The sequence below is a fragment of the Sceloporus undulatus genome, unplaced genomic scaffold (assembly GCF_019175285.1).
Source record: "Sceloporus undulatus isolate JIND9_A2432 ecotype Alabama unplaced genomic scaffold, SceUnd_v1.1 scaffold_14, whole genome shotgun sequence".
In the NCBI taxonomy this organism is placed as follows: Eukaryota; Metazoa; Chordata; class Lepidosauria; order Squamata; family Phrynosomatidae; genus Sceloporus; species Sceloporus undulatus.
The window spans coordinates 2,431,843-2,446,295 of NW_024802936.1; the positions used below are offsets into that span (position 1 = coordinate 2,431,843).

The 14,453-nt window shown below is 40.2% G+C and overlaps 1 protein-coding gene across 2 annotated transcripts in view; it reads right to left on the minus strand.

Moving 5' to 3' along the window:
- Positions 1-12,940, minus strand: part of LOC121917293 (myomesin-1-like) — a 105,389-nt gene extending 92,449 nt beyond the window's left edge. For both annotated transcript variants that reach the window (XM_042443111.1, XM_042443110.1), the window contains exons 1-2: positions 12,788-12,940; positions 10,389-10,813 (exon numbers count right to left, since the gene is read on the minus strand). In XM_042443111.1, the coding sequence (XP_042299045.1) occupies positions 10,389-10,774 (386 nt within the window). In that variant the 5' untranslated portion in view covers positions 10,775-10,813; positions 12,788-12,940. The remainder of the gene's footprint in view (positions 1-10,388; positions 10,814-12,787) is intronic.
- Positions 12,941-14,453: the final 1,513 nt, after the last annotated feature.

Below are 14,453 nucleotides of genomic sequence, written 5' to 3' on the forward strand. Positions count from 1 at the left end.
ACTGGGCCAGCCTACTCTCTCCCTCAGAGGCCGAAAGATGACAGTTAGGGAGGGAGGAGCCTCCGTCTTCAGGCCAGCCCCTGATGGAACTGGCCCAGCCTACTCTCTCCCTCAGGTGTTATGCAACACCTCGCCCAGGCCCTGCTCACATTGGAAAGATAACACACACCACTTGCACCATTTTTATATGCTTTTTTCTGCAAACCCAAATGTGCTTTGTTCTGCTTTTATATATTATTCTTTAAACTTTTTTTGAATCTTTAAACTTTTCCTGAAACCTATGATTTCTCAGGGAATTAATTTCTAATAGGATTACATCAGAATTGTGTTATTATGCTATATACACACACACACACACACACACACACACACAATTTAAAATAATGTAAAAGAAATGCCAGAGAATGGAGAACAAGCATTCAGTGGTTTTCTTGGGAACTCCCAAGAATCCCAGTGCCCTCCCAGTCCAATCAAAGTAGTTGGGAGTTCCTCTACTGGAAATCCCTGGGGAATCCCAAGACAGGAGCAATGAAACTATACCCACTTTGTTCCCAGTATTGCAACAAAACAAAATGGTAACTAAATCATAGTGTAATAGGAGATCATTAATGGATTATTTTCAGTGGGGAAAGATTAGATTTCCAAGCAAGCCAAAGCAGTACCACATGTTTCCGCGCCAAGAGAACCATGATATCATGCAATAATCTCCACAAAGACATTGCAATTACAGTATAACAGTGTCATGTGATAAGCATTTTGCCCATGTTTAGAATCATGTTTCACTTAAGCACCACTGATTTCAGTGGGTTTATTCCAAGTATGATTAAGTTTGCAACAAATACACAGTGCTACAACACTTAAAACAGATTCAGAAATGACCCTGTGGGATAACATACTGGATATCAGCTAGATATGGCTCATGGAATCATCACTAGAAAAGATGCATGACTGGCACATTCCTCCACAATGCTTTTACACATTGGCATTAACAGCACTAATTTTTAAAGCCACTGCAATGGGTGCAAAAAATATGTCTGTTCCAAAATTGATTCATATACTACTTGTGAGTTCAACAAGGGGAATATTAGAGTTAGGGTAAGAAAATAAACTATTACCTTTCTGCAGGTAAATGATTAGATCTAAAAGTTTCTTGTGCAAAGGGAAAGGAACTTCCATTTTAGTACTCTCCCTTTATTATGCTAATTTTTCTGTCCCACTGAAATACCTGGTCAACTCGCCAATGTGTATGGAAATGAAGAGGCAAGACCAGTTTGGCTTTGGAAACTAACTGGTAAGTGGGGGAAATAGATGCGTGTAGGACATCCCCCCATCCCCAAGAATGGGGTCAGATAGTGTTGAAATGTATGTAGTGAGCCAGGAAGCCATTATCCCTGTTCGAATCATTGCTGAGGGACTGTACTTTATGGATGAATTCCAATTCTGCTCTTTCTCATTCCAATCTATCTTTGTAGTTCTTTTGTTCAAGGACTGCTGTTCTGAGGTCTGAGACGGAATGCCCAGGGAGATTGAAATGTTCTGCTACCAGTTTTTGTGTATTCCCATTCCTAATGTCTGATTTATGTCCATTTATCCTCTGGCACAGGGACTGGCCTGTTTGCCCGATGTAGAGTGCTGGTAGGCATTGATGACATAGTATGGCATAAATCACATCGGAGGATTGTATAACTAGAGTCAGACTTTCCTTTCTTTGGATCCAACACAATGTTTCTCTGTGTAGTAAGAAACTGTCAAAATTAAACTCAGTTCCTGTCAGACTACAGTTTTTGTTTGCTTGTTTACTCTGAAGAGACTAATGTTGTGAAAAGAAAGTCTCAAACCATAAATATGTGAAACTTCACCAGGAAAAAAAAAAGATGGTGTCAACCCTTTCCTGCTGATTAAGAAGTTACCTCTGTTTTCATTTTATTTTAACTCTTGTTCTAATTCATCATAACCCTAGAGTTCATAGGTGATCACATAACCTGCATCACCAACATTGTTTAAAGGTCAGATGTTCTTCACACAGCAATGACATGAAAGTCAATTTTTTCATTCCTGCTTGTGACTTTTAAATCCATACCCATAATAAAAATACAATTTTAAAAATTAGAAGAGCGTAAGTCAGGTCCAAATATCAGTCATCAGAAACCATTTGTTCCTAGCAGGTTATTGGGAGTTAAGTTATTTTCATAGTTATGTTCCTACTTGTGATTATGTATTTTCTCTGGATAATGATTAACCATCCATTATGAAGCCTTGCCCTCCCTCCAGTCCATCTGCCTTGGTCCAGACCTCGGAGGTAGAGAGGAACTGCTGGACCTCTTACCCTTTCCCTCCACCACTCCCTTCTCCTTCTGTGTCATGTCTTTTTAGATTGTAAGCCTGAGGGCAGGGAACCGTCTAACTAAAAAGATTGCATGTACAGCGCTGTGTAAATTTACAGCGCTTCATAAATAAAGGTTAATAATAATAATAATAATAATAATAATGTCATTTATGTCTTAAGGGGAAACTAAATAATACTGTAAGTACATTCCTAGCAACTACATATTTCTCTTACTCTGGAATAACTATAGGGGTTCTTATCCAGAATAAGACATTGGTGTGGAGGGTGAGGGGATTTTGTCTCCTGATGTGATCCCGCTTCATATTGAAGAACCACCATCTGCTATTTTTATTATTAAAAATTAATCCATTTTGCTCTATGCATCAGTTTGGCAATAAAAATTGCAATATCTGCCCCCTGAATTGAGATCATGACCACAAGGATGGGCAAAAACAAAACAAAACAAAAATCCCGCTCTCATGCTAGGGCCATGACTCAAATTGGATCCCCCATGCTTATTATAGGGTTAAAAGAATACAATGGCTAGTTATGTCTTTAAAGTATCATTTAGTTTGGCACTTAGGTTCAAACTACTGGTTGTAGACAGTGTATATGTTTACACTAGTCAACAGTGGTAATTCCAAATAGTCACGAAATAAACTGTTTTCTTTTCACTAGGTTTGCTTGAACTGTGTGCACACATGGTACTACAAATGCACTCTAAGGACCTATCAGGTATATCTCTGGAAAAATACTGCATATGGACATTCCTCCCAGTATGGTGGAGTAGGATCTATATACTGCTAGGTCAAACAGAGTAACAGGATCCTCTTGGAGATAGCCCAGACTCTGAACTTGTACTGGTAGAGCTACAGTATCTGTTTTGTGATCTGTCTCTTCAGAGACACACATATTTGGACAGTTCTGATTTGACTGTTGAAGGTGAGCTCTTCAAAAGTGTTCAGTGTTCAGTTCTATTGGATGAATAAAGACTTTCTTCCTTCTTGCTTTTTCTGCACCTTTTGTTGCTTCAGACAGATGACTGAAGAATTAGAGCTCTTTTTTCCATGCATTAGGGTGGGTAAGAGCATGTGACAGCAGGTTGTCCTCAACTTGCAGTGTCAAGTGCAGAACCTTTCAAACTTGGCAACAAGCTACAAACAGGCTTAGGGCACTTAAAGACCAGTACAAGATGTTTATCACCTGGAAATGCAGACTGCTAAGCTACGGTCAACCAAACCTCCAAACATACAGCTGCTATGAATTAATTTATAAGGAAAACAGGATATTAAAATACATACAATAAATGCATACAAGCTCCTATTCAGGATCAGACGCAGCAAGTAAAAAAAGGTGAAAACAATGCTTACAGATGATATAAAGGGAAACATTTTGCCATTGGACTCTGTTATACATTTGACTACTAAACACAAGCTCCTTGATTTAGCAAAAGTAATTTACATATAAGACTGTGTCTATATGCATATCTGCAGAACACATTGCCTACGTCGCAGAGGAATATGAGTAAACTGGGGCGGGGTACAGACCGCCGCTTTGCGGCGGTCTGCTGCCGCCGCCAGTAGGTCCGCAGGGGAGCCGGAGCCTTCAGACGGCCCGACTCCCGCGCGGACCGAAAAAAAGAAGCTCCAAAATGGAGCTTCTTTTTTCGTCGCGTTTGCGACGTAGCGAGGCGCCAGGGGCGCGCTCGCTACGTCAGCAGCGGCGCGACGCGTACGGACGCTAAGCGTCCGATACGCAAAGATGGCGCCGGCCATGTAGAAGGGCCGGCGCCATCTTGTACGGACGGAGTCCGTACTAGGCCATGGGGCGTCTAAAAGAGACGCCCCTTTTTTAAAATGGGACGTCCTCCGGACGTCCCAAATGACGGTGCAGAAAGCACCTGAGTCTACTCATACATCTCGCAGAAGCCATGCATCTGATAAAGTGGACTATGTCCATGTTAGTCTCAAAGCTGCTACTGGATTCACTGAATCCTTTTATGCTAAAACAGACTAATATGTTTATCTCTTTGAACAGTATCTCATAGATGGGTATGTTTGTTGGATCTGATACCACTGGGGATGGGTAATGGAATTCAGTTCCCCTGCCTTTGAACACATCAGTAGATAATGGGTTGAATCCTATTTATTAGTCTGAACTTTGGCCCATACGTGTGAGTTGGACAAATTTATGAATTTGGCTGGGACTAACAGTTGGATTCAAGCCATATAAATCACCATTGTCCTGAGCATCTGTGAACGATACTAACAAATTTGTATCTTTGTGCATGCCTATGACTCTATGCTGAAATAGCTGACAGAGCATGCACCATGGCCAATTTTGAAATCCTGTGGCACATTCAGAATCCTAGGAACTATTTTTTAAGCTACTACTAGCTTAATAATCTATAACACAGAGAGGTTGGGTTTGTTTGCTCTACGCATCAACAGCTCACCATACTATAAGGGGCACAAAGTGGCAATCTCCCTGTGGCCTCTGTGACATGCAAATTAGCTCTGAACCTTAAAGGCAAACTCATTTGATATCAAATGACCAATGTCTCCTCCTCTGTACCCAAACTGATGAATACAGTACATACATATCTAATAACACATAAAAGGCTATGTCTTTAGTTACACTTTGGGAACTACTAGAACAGTGGGTCACCCTTTGGCCATGGTACAAAAATGTTGCAGTGTTTCATCACAGTCTCTGATGCTTGAACTTCCCTGAGAACTAAAATCAAAACTGTAGACTTTAATATTGGAAAGTCATTACAGCAGAAAAGGATAGCTTTTCTACAAGAACACATGAAAAAGCAAATGTAGAAGACAACAAAGGCTAAAAATAAACATTGGATTCCAAGTAATATACTTTGGGTACAAAATATTGTGCGTTGATCTAATCAAGAACTCTTGTTTTAGCGGAACTTCAGTAAAACTTTGAACAATAACCATTCAATTTGAAATAACATAGCCAATTAAATAATAAATGCAATCATATTCTCATTAGCACCAGCAATTAAGTCATAAAGGTCACATACAGATTACTCATCCAAATAAGTAAATGCCAGCCTATGACCCAATAATAAGCAATAAAATAATTGCTTCGGCCAAGTTTTTCCTTCAAAAGTGATGAGAGAGACTGGATATTTCAATGATGTTTCCAGATGTCATTGCATTTTCACTGTCAATTGTTGTTAACTGCCTTCAAGTCAACCCTGACTCTTGGCTACCTTGTGAATGAGACATCTCCAAGCCCCCCTATCCTCCACTGCTTTGCTTAGGTCCTGAAGACTCATACTCATGGCTTCCCTGATTGTCTAGCCATCTGGTGTGCAGTCTTCCTCACTTTCTATATCTTCTACCTTTCCTAGCGTTATTGTCCTTTCTAATGAGTCTTTCCTTCTCATGATGTGGCTAACACATGGCCACATCTTGGCTTCCAGGGAGAGTTCAGGCTTTATCTGTTCAAGGACCCATTGGTTTATCTTTTTGGTCATCAACGATAGCCTCAGCACTCTTCTACAGCACCACATGTTAAATGAGTCAACTTTCTTCCTAACTACTTTCTTCACTGTCCAGTTCTCACATCTGTACATGGTGATGGGGAATATTATGGCTTGGACAATTCTAACATTAGCGTTTAGTTGTATACTTTTACACGTTAGGATCTTATCTAATTTGTTCATAGCTGCCTTTCCATTCCTCATCTTCTTCTGATTTCTTGACTGCAGTCTCCATTCTGGTCAATATTTGATCCAAGGTACAGGAAATCTTTAAAAAATATTTTGATTTGCTTGTTATCTAGGTTGAATTTATGTACATCCTCTGTGGTCATTATTTTGTTTCCTTTAGGTTCAGCAATAGTACTGCCTTTGCACTTTCCTCTGCCAGTATCAACTTCAAATTCTCAAAATAAGAGACAGAGATAGAGCTGAATCAGGCCCTCACAGACTGGTTTTGCTGCTTTCTCAGGGAAAGCCAGCATCTGTCCACAAATTCAAGAAGCAAACTTTGACCTTCTGCAAAGCCCCTTTAATACATTAGAAATGCCAGCACTCCATCTCCAGAAACTGTGTTTGTCAAAGGTTCTTTCCCCTGTGAAAATGCTGTAGTGGTCAAGTTCATATCCACTCTCTAATCCTAGGGCATATTTTTCAGTGCCTCCCCAAATCCCATGCTTTGGGGGTGGGGTTGTTAAATACACTACCATTGCTTCTTCCTCCCTTCCTTTTTTTTTTTAGAGACAGACATAAGACTAAAATAAGCAATACTCTTATGCTTAGTAAGTGGTGAAAGACATATTTTTCTCCCAACATATGTTTTCCCTCAACTCTGTATCTTACATTCCAGCATGATATTTTATGATAGGTCATCAGGAGATAAACACAGGACCTTATCACACGTGGGGGGGTTGCAGCTCAGATCCGCAGTCACTCCTGTTCTAGCAATGCAAAGCGTGATGTTTTTTCACACCAGATCGAGTCACTCCTGTCTAGCAATGCGAATTAAGGTAAAATCGTGATGTTTTACCACACCTGGTTGCCTTTCTGCTGTTCTTCCAAAGTGAGGAGGAAGCAAAGTCAGTTTGATTCCAAGCATGTCACGTGATGCGGATTCAAGCAAAGGGGAGTGAGTGCACATTGTATTACCACACCGGAGGGTTCAACGATTCGAATCGGCACCCTGCAGGGAAAAGGGGACGGGGGCGGGGCTGCCTCCTCCTCCTCCTCCCTTCCTTCCTTCCCGCGGGTGCCAGGCACCCACGGGAAGGAAGGGACAGGAGGCTGCCTCCTCCTCCTCCCTTCCGGGGCATTTGTGGTGGAGTACTAGAGCAGTAGCAAAGCTGTATTCCACACCAGACCAATTCGCAGTGCAATCGAAGGGAGCTTGGAAGCGAATTCTCTGAAGCCCCTTTTTTACCGGTTTTACCAAAATGAGGGGTCGCTTCAGAAACACTGCTGAAGCGCCTTTTAAGGAGCTCCCATAGAAATCAATGGCATCTGATAACACAGTCACTTTACGACGTGAAACCGCATCGTTGGAAGTGCAGTCACATCGGAAATGAGCCTGAACTGACGCAGAAAACCACCGGAAAGCTCCGTGTGATATACTCCACAGTCTTAATTTGTAAGTCTGAATGCTGAGATATGCATTTGCCTGGAAATCCAGTTATCAGAAAGAAAATGTCCCAGGGCTAGGAATACCAAATTCCTCTTGCTGTCCAGTTTGACCCAGGGATCCAGGAGTGTTTAGGAGTATCTGACTGAGTTCATAATTTCTTTGCAGTCTGACTGTAGTTTCCTTTAACTAATTCCAATCCACTATAATCTAGTAACCCAGCCCCCCCCCCACCAATTTTTTGTTCAATTCTTGGCCTCCCACCACCAAATCTTTCTTTTAGGTCTGCTTACACAATACCTGGATAAAATAGCAGAGCTTATTGAGTTAGGAAGGTCTCAGGTTGAAAGCATGACACTTATAGTGTTTGGCAGTCAATGCCACCAGCTCACTTTACCAGCTTCCTCTACCATCGCAGAAACCATGCCTAACTTGCAAGGATATTGCTTACTCATGTTATCTACTTGCTTTCCTCTCTCATTCTTTCTCTGCCTGCTAACCTCATCTACCACTGCCTGTCTCCTTGATCTGTCACCCAGCATTACTTCGCCATTTCTGCCTGCCCACACTTTTTTGCCCATCAGGCTGCTCTCTTGATGCAGACAACTGATAGCTCAGAGCTTGGAAATACTGTAATTTCTTTCAAGATTATTTGGAACAAGTCACTTATCAGGCTAACAAAGGATAAAACCATTGCATAGCAAAACTTGTTTAATGTTACTAACTGGGGGGGGGGGGTAGTGCTTCAATTATCTTTATGAGGTAGCAGAAGGGTTATTTCTCTTTCTTACTTGCAAACAAGAACCCTGTGCTTCTCTAAGCAATGCAGGGCCCTCTCAGCTCCTGTCTGTCTCATTAAAAATAAATGTAGACTGAAGCAATATATATATAGCCCTAGAGCAGGGGTGGGCAAATACTGTCCATAGGCTGCATATGATCCCCTTACTGCCTCCCCCACCAGATTCTAAATGAGTTCATAAAGCCCTCTAGAGATCAATTCCTTATGTAAAAAGGGCTCTCTTGAACTTAAAATGGCTCAGGGGAAGCCAACAACATGTCAAAACCAACATGATATTTAAGATATATTTTTAAAAGATTGAACTGTTTTCCTGGGGTGTGTGGCAGGGTGTGTAGTCTTCCTAGGTCTCCAGTGCAGCCCCTTACCCCCTGACAGTTGCCCCCTCCTACTACAGATCTAGACTGGAGCTCTATGGATTAAGGCTGCTCTGATCATTACAAGAAGTATCTGTTTCTTGCAGTGGTTCAAGCACTGCATCACTTCTATCTATTCCAGTTCTAAGTGACACAGGTCCAAAACACACTGCAGAAATAACCCAGTTTGAGGCCACTTTAATGGTCCTTGCTCAATTCTAGGTAATTCTGGGAACTGTAGCTTTGTGAGACATTTAGCCTTCTCTGTCAGAGAGCTCTGGTGCCACAATAAACAACAGTTCCCAGGATTCCCTAGCACTTGTCTGATTAAGTTTCCATTTCTTTGCCCTCATCCAGTCCATTACTGACAGAAAACATTAGTTCAATACAGAGACAGCTTCCTTGGAGTCAGATGGAAAAGAGAGATACAATTGGGTGTCATCAGCATATTGGTGACACCGTACCCCAAAACTCTGGATGACCTCTCCCAGAAGTTTTATGTAGATGTTAAATAACATGGTTAACATGGTTTCATGTAGATGTTAAATATCTGCTCCCTCTACTGTACACATTGCCTTTGCCAGGCTCTTGCCTCAACCAAAGTAAGCACATCTTACAAGTATGCTGACTTTTGCATGGCTCATGCCTCAAGTAAAATATCAGAAAACATCAAAGTACTACTCTTGCATGGATCCTGGTAGAAATAAAAACCATCTAAGTAGTAAAGTAGTAGTATGGTTAAATCTCCCCTCCCATGAATGGCATTGTTCTTGTACTATACAGCAGAGTCAAACATTACGCAGGTTAGCCAGTATACATGTAACAGGATAGGGCATGGATGGGACCAGAAATGGCCATGTGCCTTCAAGTCATTTCTGACTTATGCAGATCTATCAAGGGGTTTTCTTGTAAAGATTTATTCACAGAAGGTTTGCCATTGCCTTTCCTTGAGGCTGAGGGCATGTGACTTGCCCAAGGTCACACAGTGGGTTTTGCAGTCCACAGCTGAAGACATATATATTCCCCATAATTAGAAAAGACAATGGCTTGTTGAGAAGTTAGTGAAAAATGTTGAAAAGCATTGAGAAGTTCTGTCCTGGTCATCAGGTCAAACTGACATGAGTACTTAAAATCTTCTCATAAGACTATAAATTCCCTCTGTTGTGTAATATCTCAAGAGGGAAATATTATGTTGCACATGACATTTTCTTTAGTTTTGCACAGAGGGATCCCGTGCAAAAACGAGATTTAAAGTGGGAAAAAACCACCACAAAAGCAGATTATTAGATGACATCCAGGTTAACCCAACATTACAGCAAGTAGAAAAGACACGCAAAAGCACAACTGATTTCAGATGACGTCGCTGTTAAGGTGCATTAATGTGACATTAACCTGGCTAGAAAGAAGACAAAACAAGATTCTTTTTAGTTCCGGAAAATCCCATAAGTAAAAAGAATTTCATTTTGTTGACTTTCGAGCCAGTTTAATGTTGTGTTAACCCCAATGTATCTGAAAATCAATTGTGCTTTTGCATGTCTTCTTAGGTTTTTTCGGGTTTTAAATTCCGTTTCTGCATGGGATGCCTTCCATGTGATAAACTCCTAATAAATGAATATGAAGTGAAAAAACACAACAATTTACACTGAGGAATAGTTAATTATTCCAGCAAATACATATAGCTCATTCTGCTGTAGTTGAAGCCGATGGAATGCTTGCTACTCAGCCAAATAAAAGAGAATATGAACCTATCACCCCATTACTCAACAAAACTTTGTGTTTCAACCTACCTTGGAGTGTATGTTTCATATCCAAGGCGATAGGCATCAGCTTTCTTATTGATCAACTCAGATCCAAGACGGTAGGCCTCAGCCTTCTTACTGAGCAATTCAGATCCCAGGCTGTAAGCTGCAGATGTTCTACTATGGGCTGCTGATTCATGAGCATAGGCTTCAGCTGATTTATGGCTTGATGCTATAGACTGCTGGTCATAAGATGCTGACCCATGGCGGTAGCCCAGTGACGCTTCCTGACTGTAGGCAGCAGATCCATGAGTATAGATTGCAGATTTGCGCTTCTCCTCTTTGTGGTACTGACTCAGGGTGGATTCCAGCTCCTTGTGGCGATATCCACGGTCGAAATGTTGATGGTGCCTCTGGTAAAATGGTAAAGACATCCTGGATTTTTTCTAGCACACTTTGTAACTTTTGAGACACTGCCAAAAAGAAGAAGAGGGACAAGCTATGTTAACCAGGGAGAGCTAAAACACCATTACAAGCTCTAAGAAAGCACACACACAAGCTTCTTTCTTTCAGTTAAGTCTCAAAGGTGCCAGAAGATCCCTTTGTACACTGATTAGGTGCATCGAATTAAAACTCTAGGTGAGACTGTTGTCCAGTTAGGCTTTATTGGATTGACCTACAGAAAAACTCTGCCACCAAATGTTAGTAATATTAATGGCACATATGACAAATATTAAGGTATTTTATTCAATAATATTCACATGCTCATATGTAAGATTCAGAATGCACAAAAGACATCTATTTCAGTTATCCAGTTAGGTGATAAACACCACTTATTTAACATTAACCGGACTACTTATATCCATGGGGATATTAGGATATAATTTTTTGCAGAGGAAATCTGATGGTAGAAAAGAACAGAGCAAAATATTTAGTTCATTCAAAGTAGGGTTTCCTAGGGGAAACTGCCAAGAAACAAGGCCACTTTTTAGTTGTTAACTCTTGTCATATGTATTCTACTGCAAAGAGATGGATGAGGAATCAGTTGTTTTAGGGTTAAAATAAAACTTGTCTCAAATTCAAATGTTTTCTCCCACTTTAAACTTTAAAATAATATTCAAAATTCTAATACTCTGTATTGTAATTTCAAATTTTTGGTCCAGAATTGAACATACTGCCACACAGCTGCCTTTAGAATAAAAATTTAGGAGCAGAATTCAGAGTTGAGATATATATTTGTAAACCAGGTCTTTTGAATGTTAGCATTTACAATTGATATGAATTAATATTACAGATACAATATTTTCAGTTATATAACACATTTTTCCACACTTATATTTTTGAGTACAGGTAGATAGTGTTTCCTTAATGATTGACATGTGCATTATTTTCTAACTTCCAACATAAAAGTTACACTCCCTCTCTCAAACCAGGCTATTGCTGCACTGCAGAAGTAAAACAGTTTGACACCACATTAACTGTCATGTCTCCATCCTGTGGAATTCTGGGATTTGTAGTTTGGTGAGCCTAGTCTGTCAGAGAACTCTGATGGCTCACTAAACTACAGATCCCAAGATTCCACAGGATGGAGACATGGCAGTTAAAAGTGGTGTCAAATTGCTTTATTTCTGCAATGTGGATACACTCACAGTTGTGCAGCAGTATCACAAGCACCTGCTGTAGTAGCTCACCAGCTAATCGATAAAACTTCTGCCATCTCCAGCTTGAACATCATTATCCAGTCTATGGATAGCCATTATTTTTATCTGTTACAACTATTTTTAACTGCTTGGTAATTCTTTATGCATATTTACAAAAGCACAAATATACATCTTATTAATAACACAATTCTTCAAAATGTAGTGAGTCTTTTAACTCTTTGGATGTTAAAGTAAGGCTAAAAGAATGCAAATGGACGGGGAAATAGTATCTTGATCTGCTCACTGATACGCAGAAAGTGTCAGGAAGAACAGCTGTTTGTCCAAAGCTGCCTACAGAAATGAAGATGGGTTAGAGGAGGAGCAAGAGCGTTTTGCTCCACATCCAAAAAGTGATATTGAATCTCTTCCTGTTTCAAGATTTCATTAGGTTATTAAAACAAGAAGAGATTCTTAACTTCATGTGAAGACATTTTAAAGTAACTATTGCACGCACAAAAGAAAACTTCTATTTCACAAGAAAACATTATAGTTATCTCATTACCTCATGTCTATTTGAAAAATACATGAACAGTTGTTAGAGTTGGATTGGCAAAATATTGAGAGTTCAGTCTTTAAATTCTTCCAGTTCATTATTACAGCTCTCCCAGTTTACAAGAATAAGAGAGAGGGAAGAGTGTAACATTGCAAGAAAGGGGTAGAGGGAAAGAAGGTAAATAGTGCCCCACATTGATAAGATAAAAACCAAATTTATTTGACATATAATATTTCTTAAGATAGCACACTTACCAGCAACCCAACTAATAATGATAAAAGTCCAGCCTTGTATACAAATGACTGAGAGGGAGAGAGAAATCCAGTAGAGGTTCAATGCAGCAGAGTGTTTGAGAGGACCAGGGTTGAGGATGGGGCTCCCAGATCCCAAACAAAAATATTGCCTGCTGTCAGAGGAATGTGAGAGCAACACAGCCGGCCTTTTATGGCTGGAAAGGTGGTTAAATATAGCAACAGCAAAGAGAGAGAGTGCTCACTATCTCTGTTCAAATACTGTATATGATGACAGGCAGCTTCAAGCTACAACATTTGTCTCTTCAATCCCTAGCAAAACCAACTCCTAAAGTTTTCTGTTAGCTGGGAAAAAAATGTTAACATGATATAGTTGTGCCATAGGCACTCGATTCATTTAAGCATTGAAGGAAAATGTGCTACCACATGAGCCCAATTTAGAAATAAGCTGTCACTGCACTGACAGAAGCCAAAGTACAGTAGCTTGGCATTAACAAGGATTCCTGAGAGTTCTTGTGCTCATCTCAGTCAGAGGCTACTATTGACACAAGTATTGATACAGCCTCTGGGAATAGGAAATGATTTCAGCTAAACAACAGAGGACTCTAAAGAACTGGCTTATCTGCATGATTAAAACTATGTTGTGAGTTTCAATAAGCAAAAATGCTTTCTGTGATCTCTTCATAAGCTGCCACTTTTAAAAATCTAGTTAAGCTAATCTTCTCATTTAGAAGCTTATCATCACTAAGATTTTTTTCTTAAGTGACAACAAGTCAAGAGATCATGGAAAGCATTCATCTAAACTAAAGAATGGCTTAGTGAGGCCTGAACAATGTGTCTAGAGGTCTAGAGTCAGCTTCCCCACTTTACAGTTTCTTCAACTTGATCTAGGGTCAGCTCTTGTTTTTGGACAGCTTCATTTTGTGCCACTTTCCAGAAAAAAAGTCAGTCACCATTTAACTTTTTTCAACTATGTTAAGTTGAAGGCTTTCATGGCCAGCATCCATAGTTTTTTGTGGGTTTTTCGGGCTATGTGGCCATGTTCTAGAAGAGCTTCTTCCTGACGTTTCGCCAGCATCTGTGGCTGGCGTCAGAAGATGCCAGCCACAGATGCTGGCAAAACCTCAGGAAGAAACTCTTCTATAACATGGTGGCCACATAGCCCGAAAAACCCACAAAAAACTTTTTTCAGCTATATTTCCTATTATAAACCTGCTTGGACCCTGAGATTCTCAGGACAGGCCCTTCTTTCAGTTCCACCACTTTTGCAAGTAAATTTACAAGACTGGGTCTTCTTTGTGGCTAGCCCTGGGCTCTAGAACTTCCCTGGGCTCTAGAACAACCCTTCATGTTGTCCTTCCAGTGATGGGTTAAGACTTTTTCTTTCTTTCTTTTTTCTTTTTTTTTACTCTGACAGGCTTTCAGAGTTCAAGGGGAAGTTTTGGAGGGAAAGGCTTTTAAAAGAGTACTTATTATTTTAAATTAGACTGTTTTTATTTCATTTTAAGTGTAAGTTTTTAAACTGTTTTAATGCTCAAAGGGATCTTGCAGCACCTTTGGACGTTATCAGACAAGGGAAATTGGAAGTATAATCCAATGGCAATCTGAACGCAATCATGGTGTTTAATGTTATTGCATGATAGACTACCACACACAATTTCAGGCAATT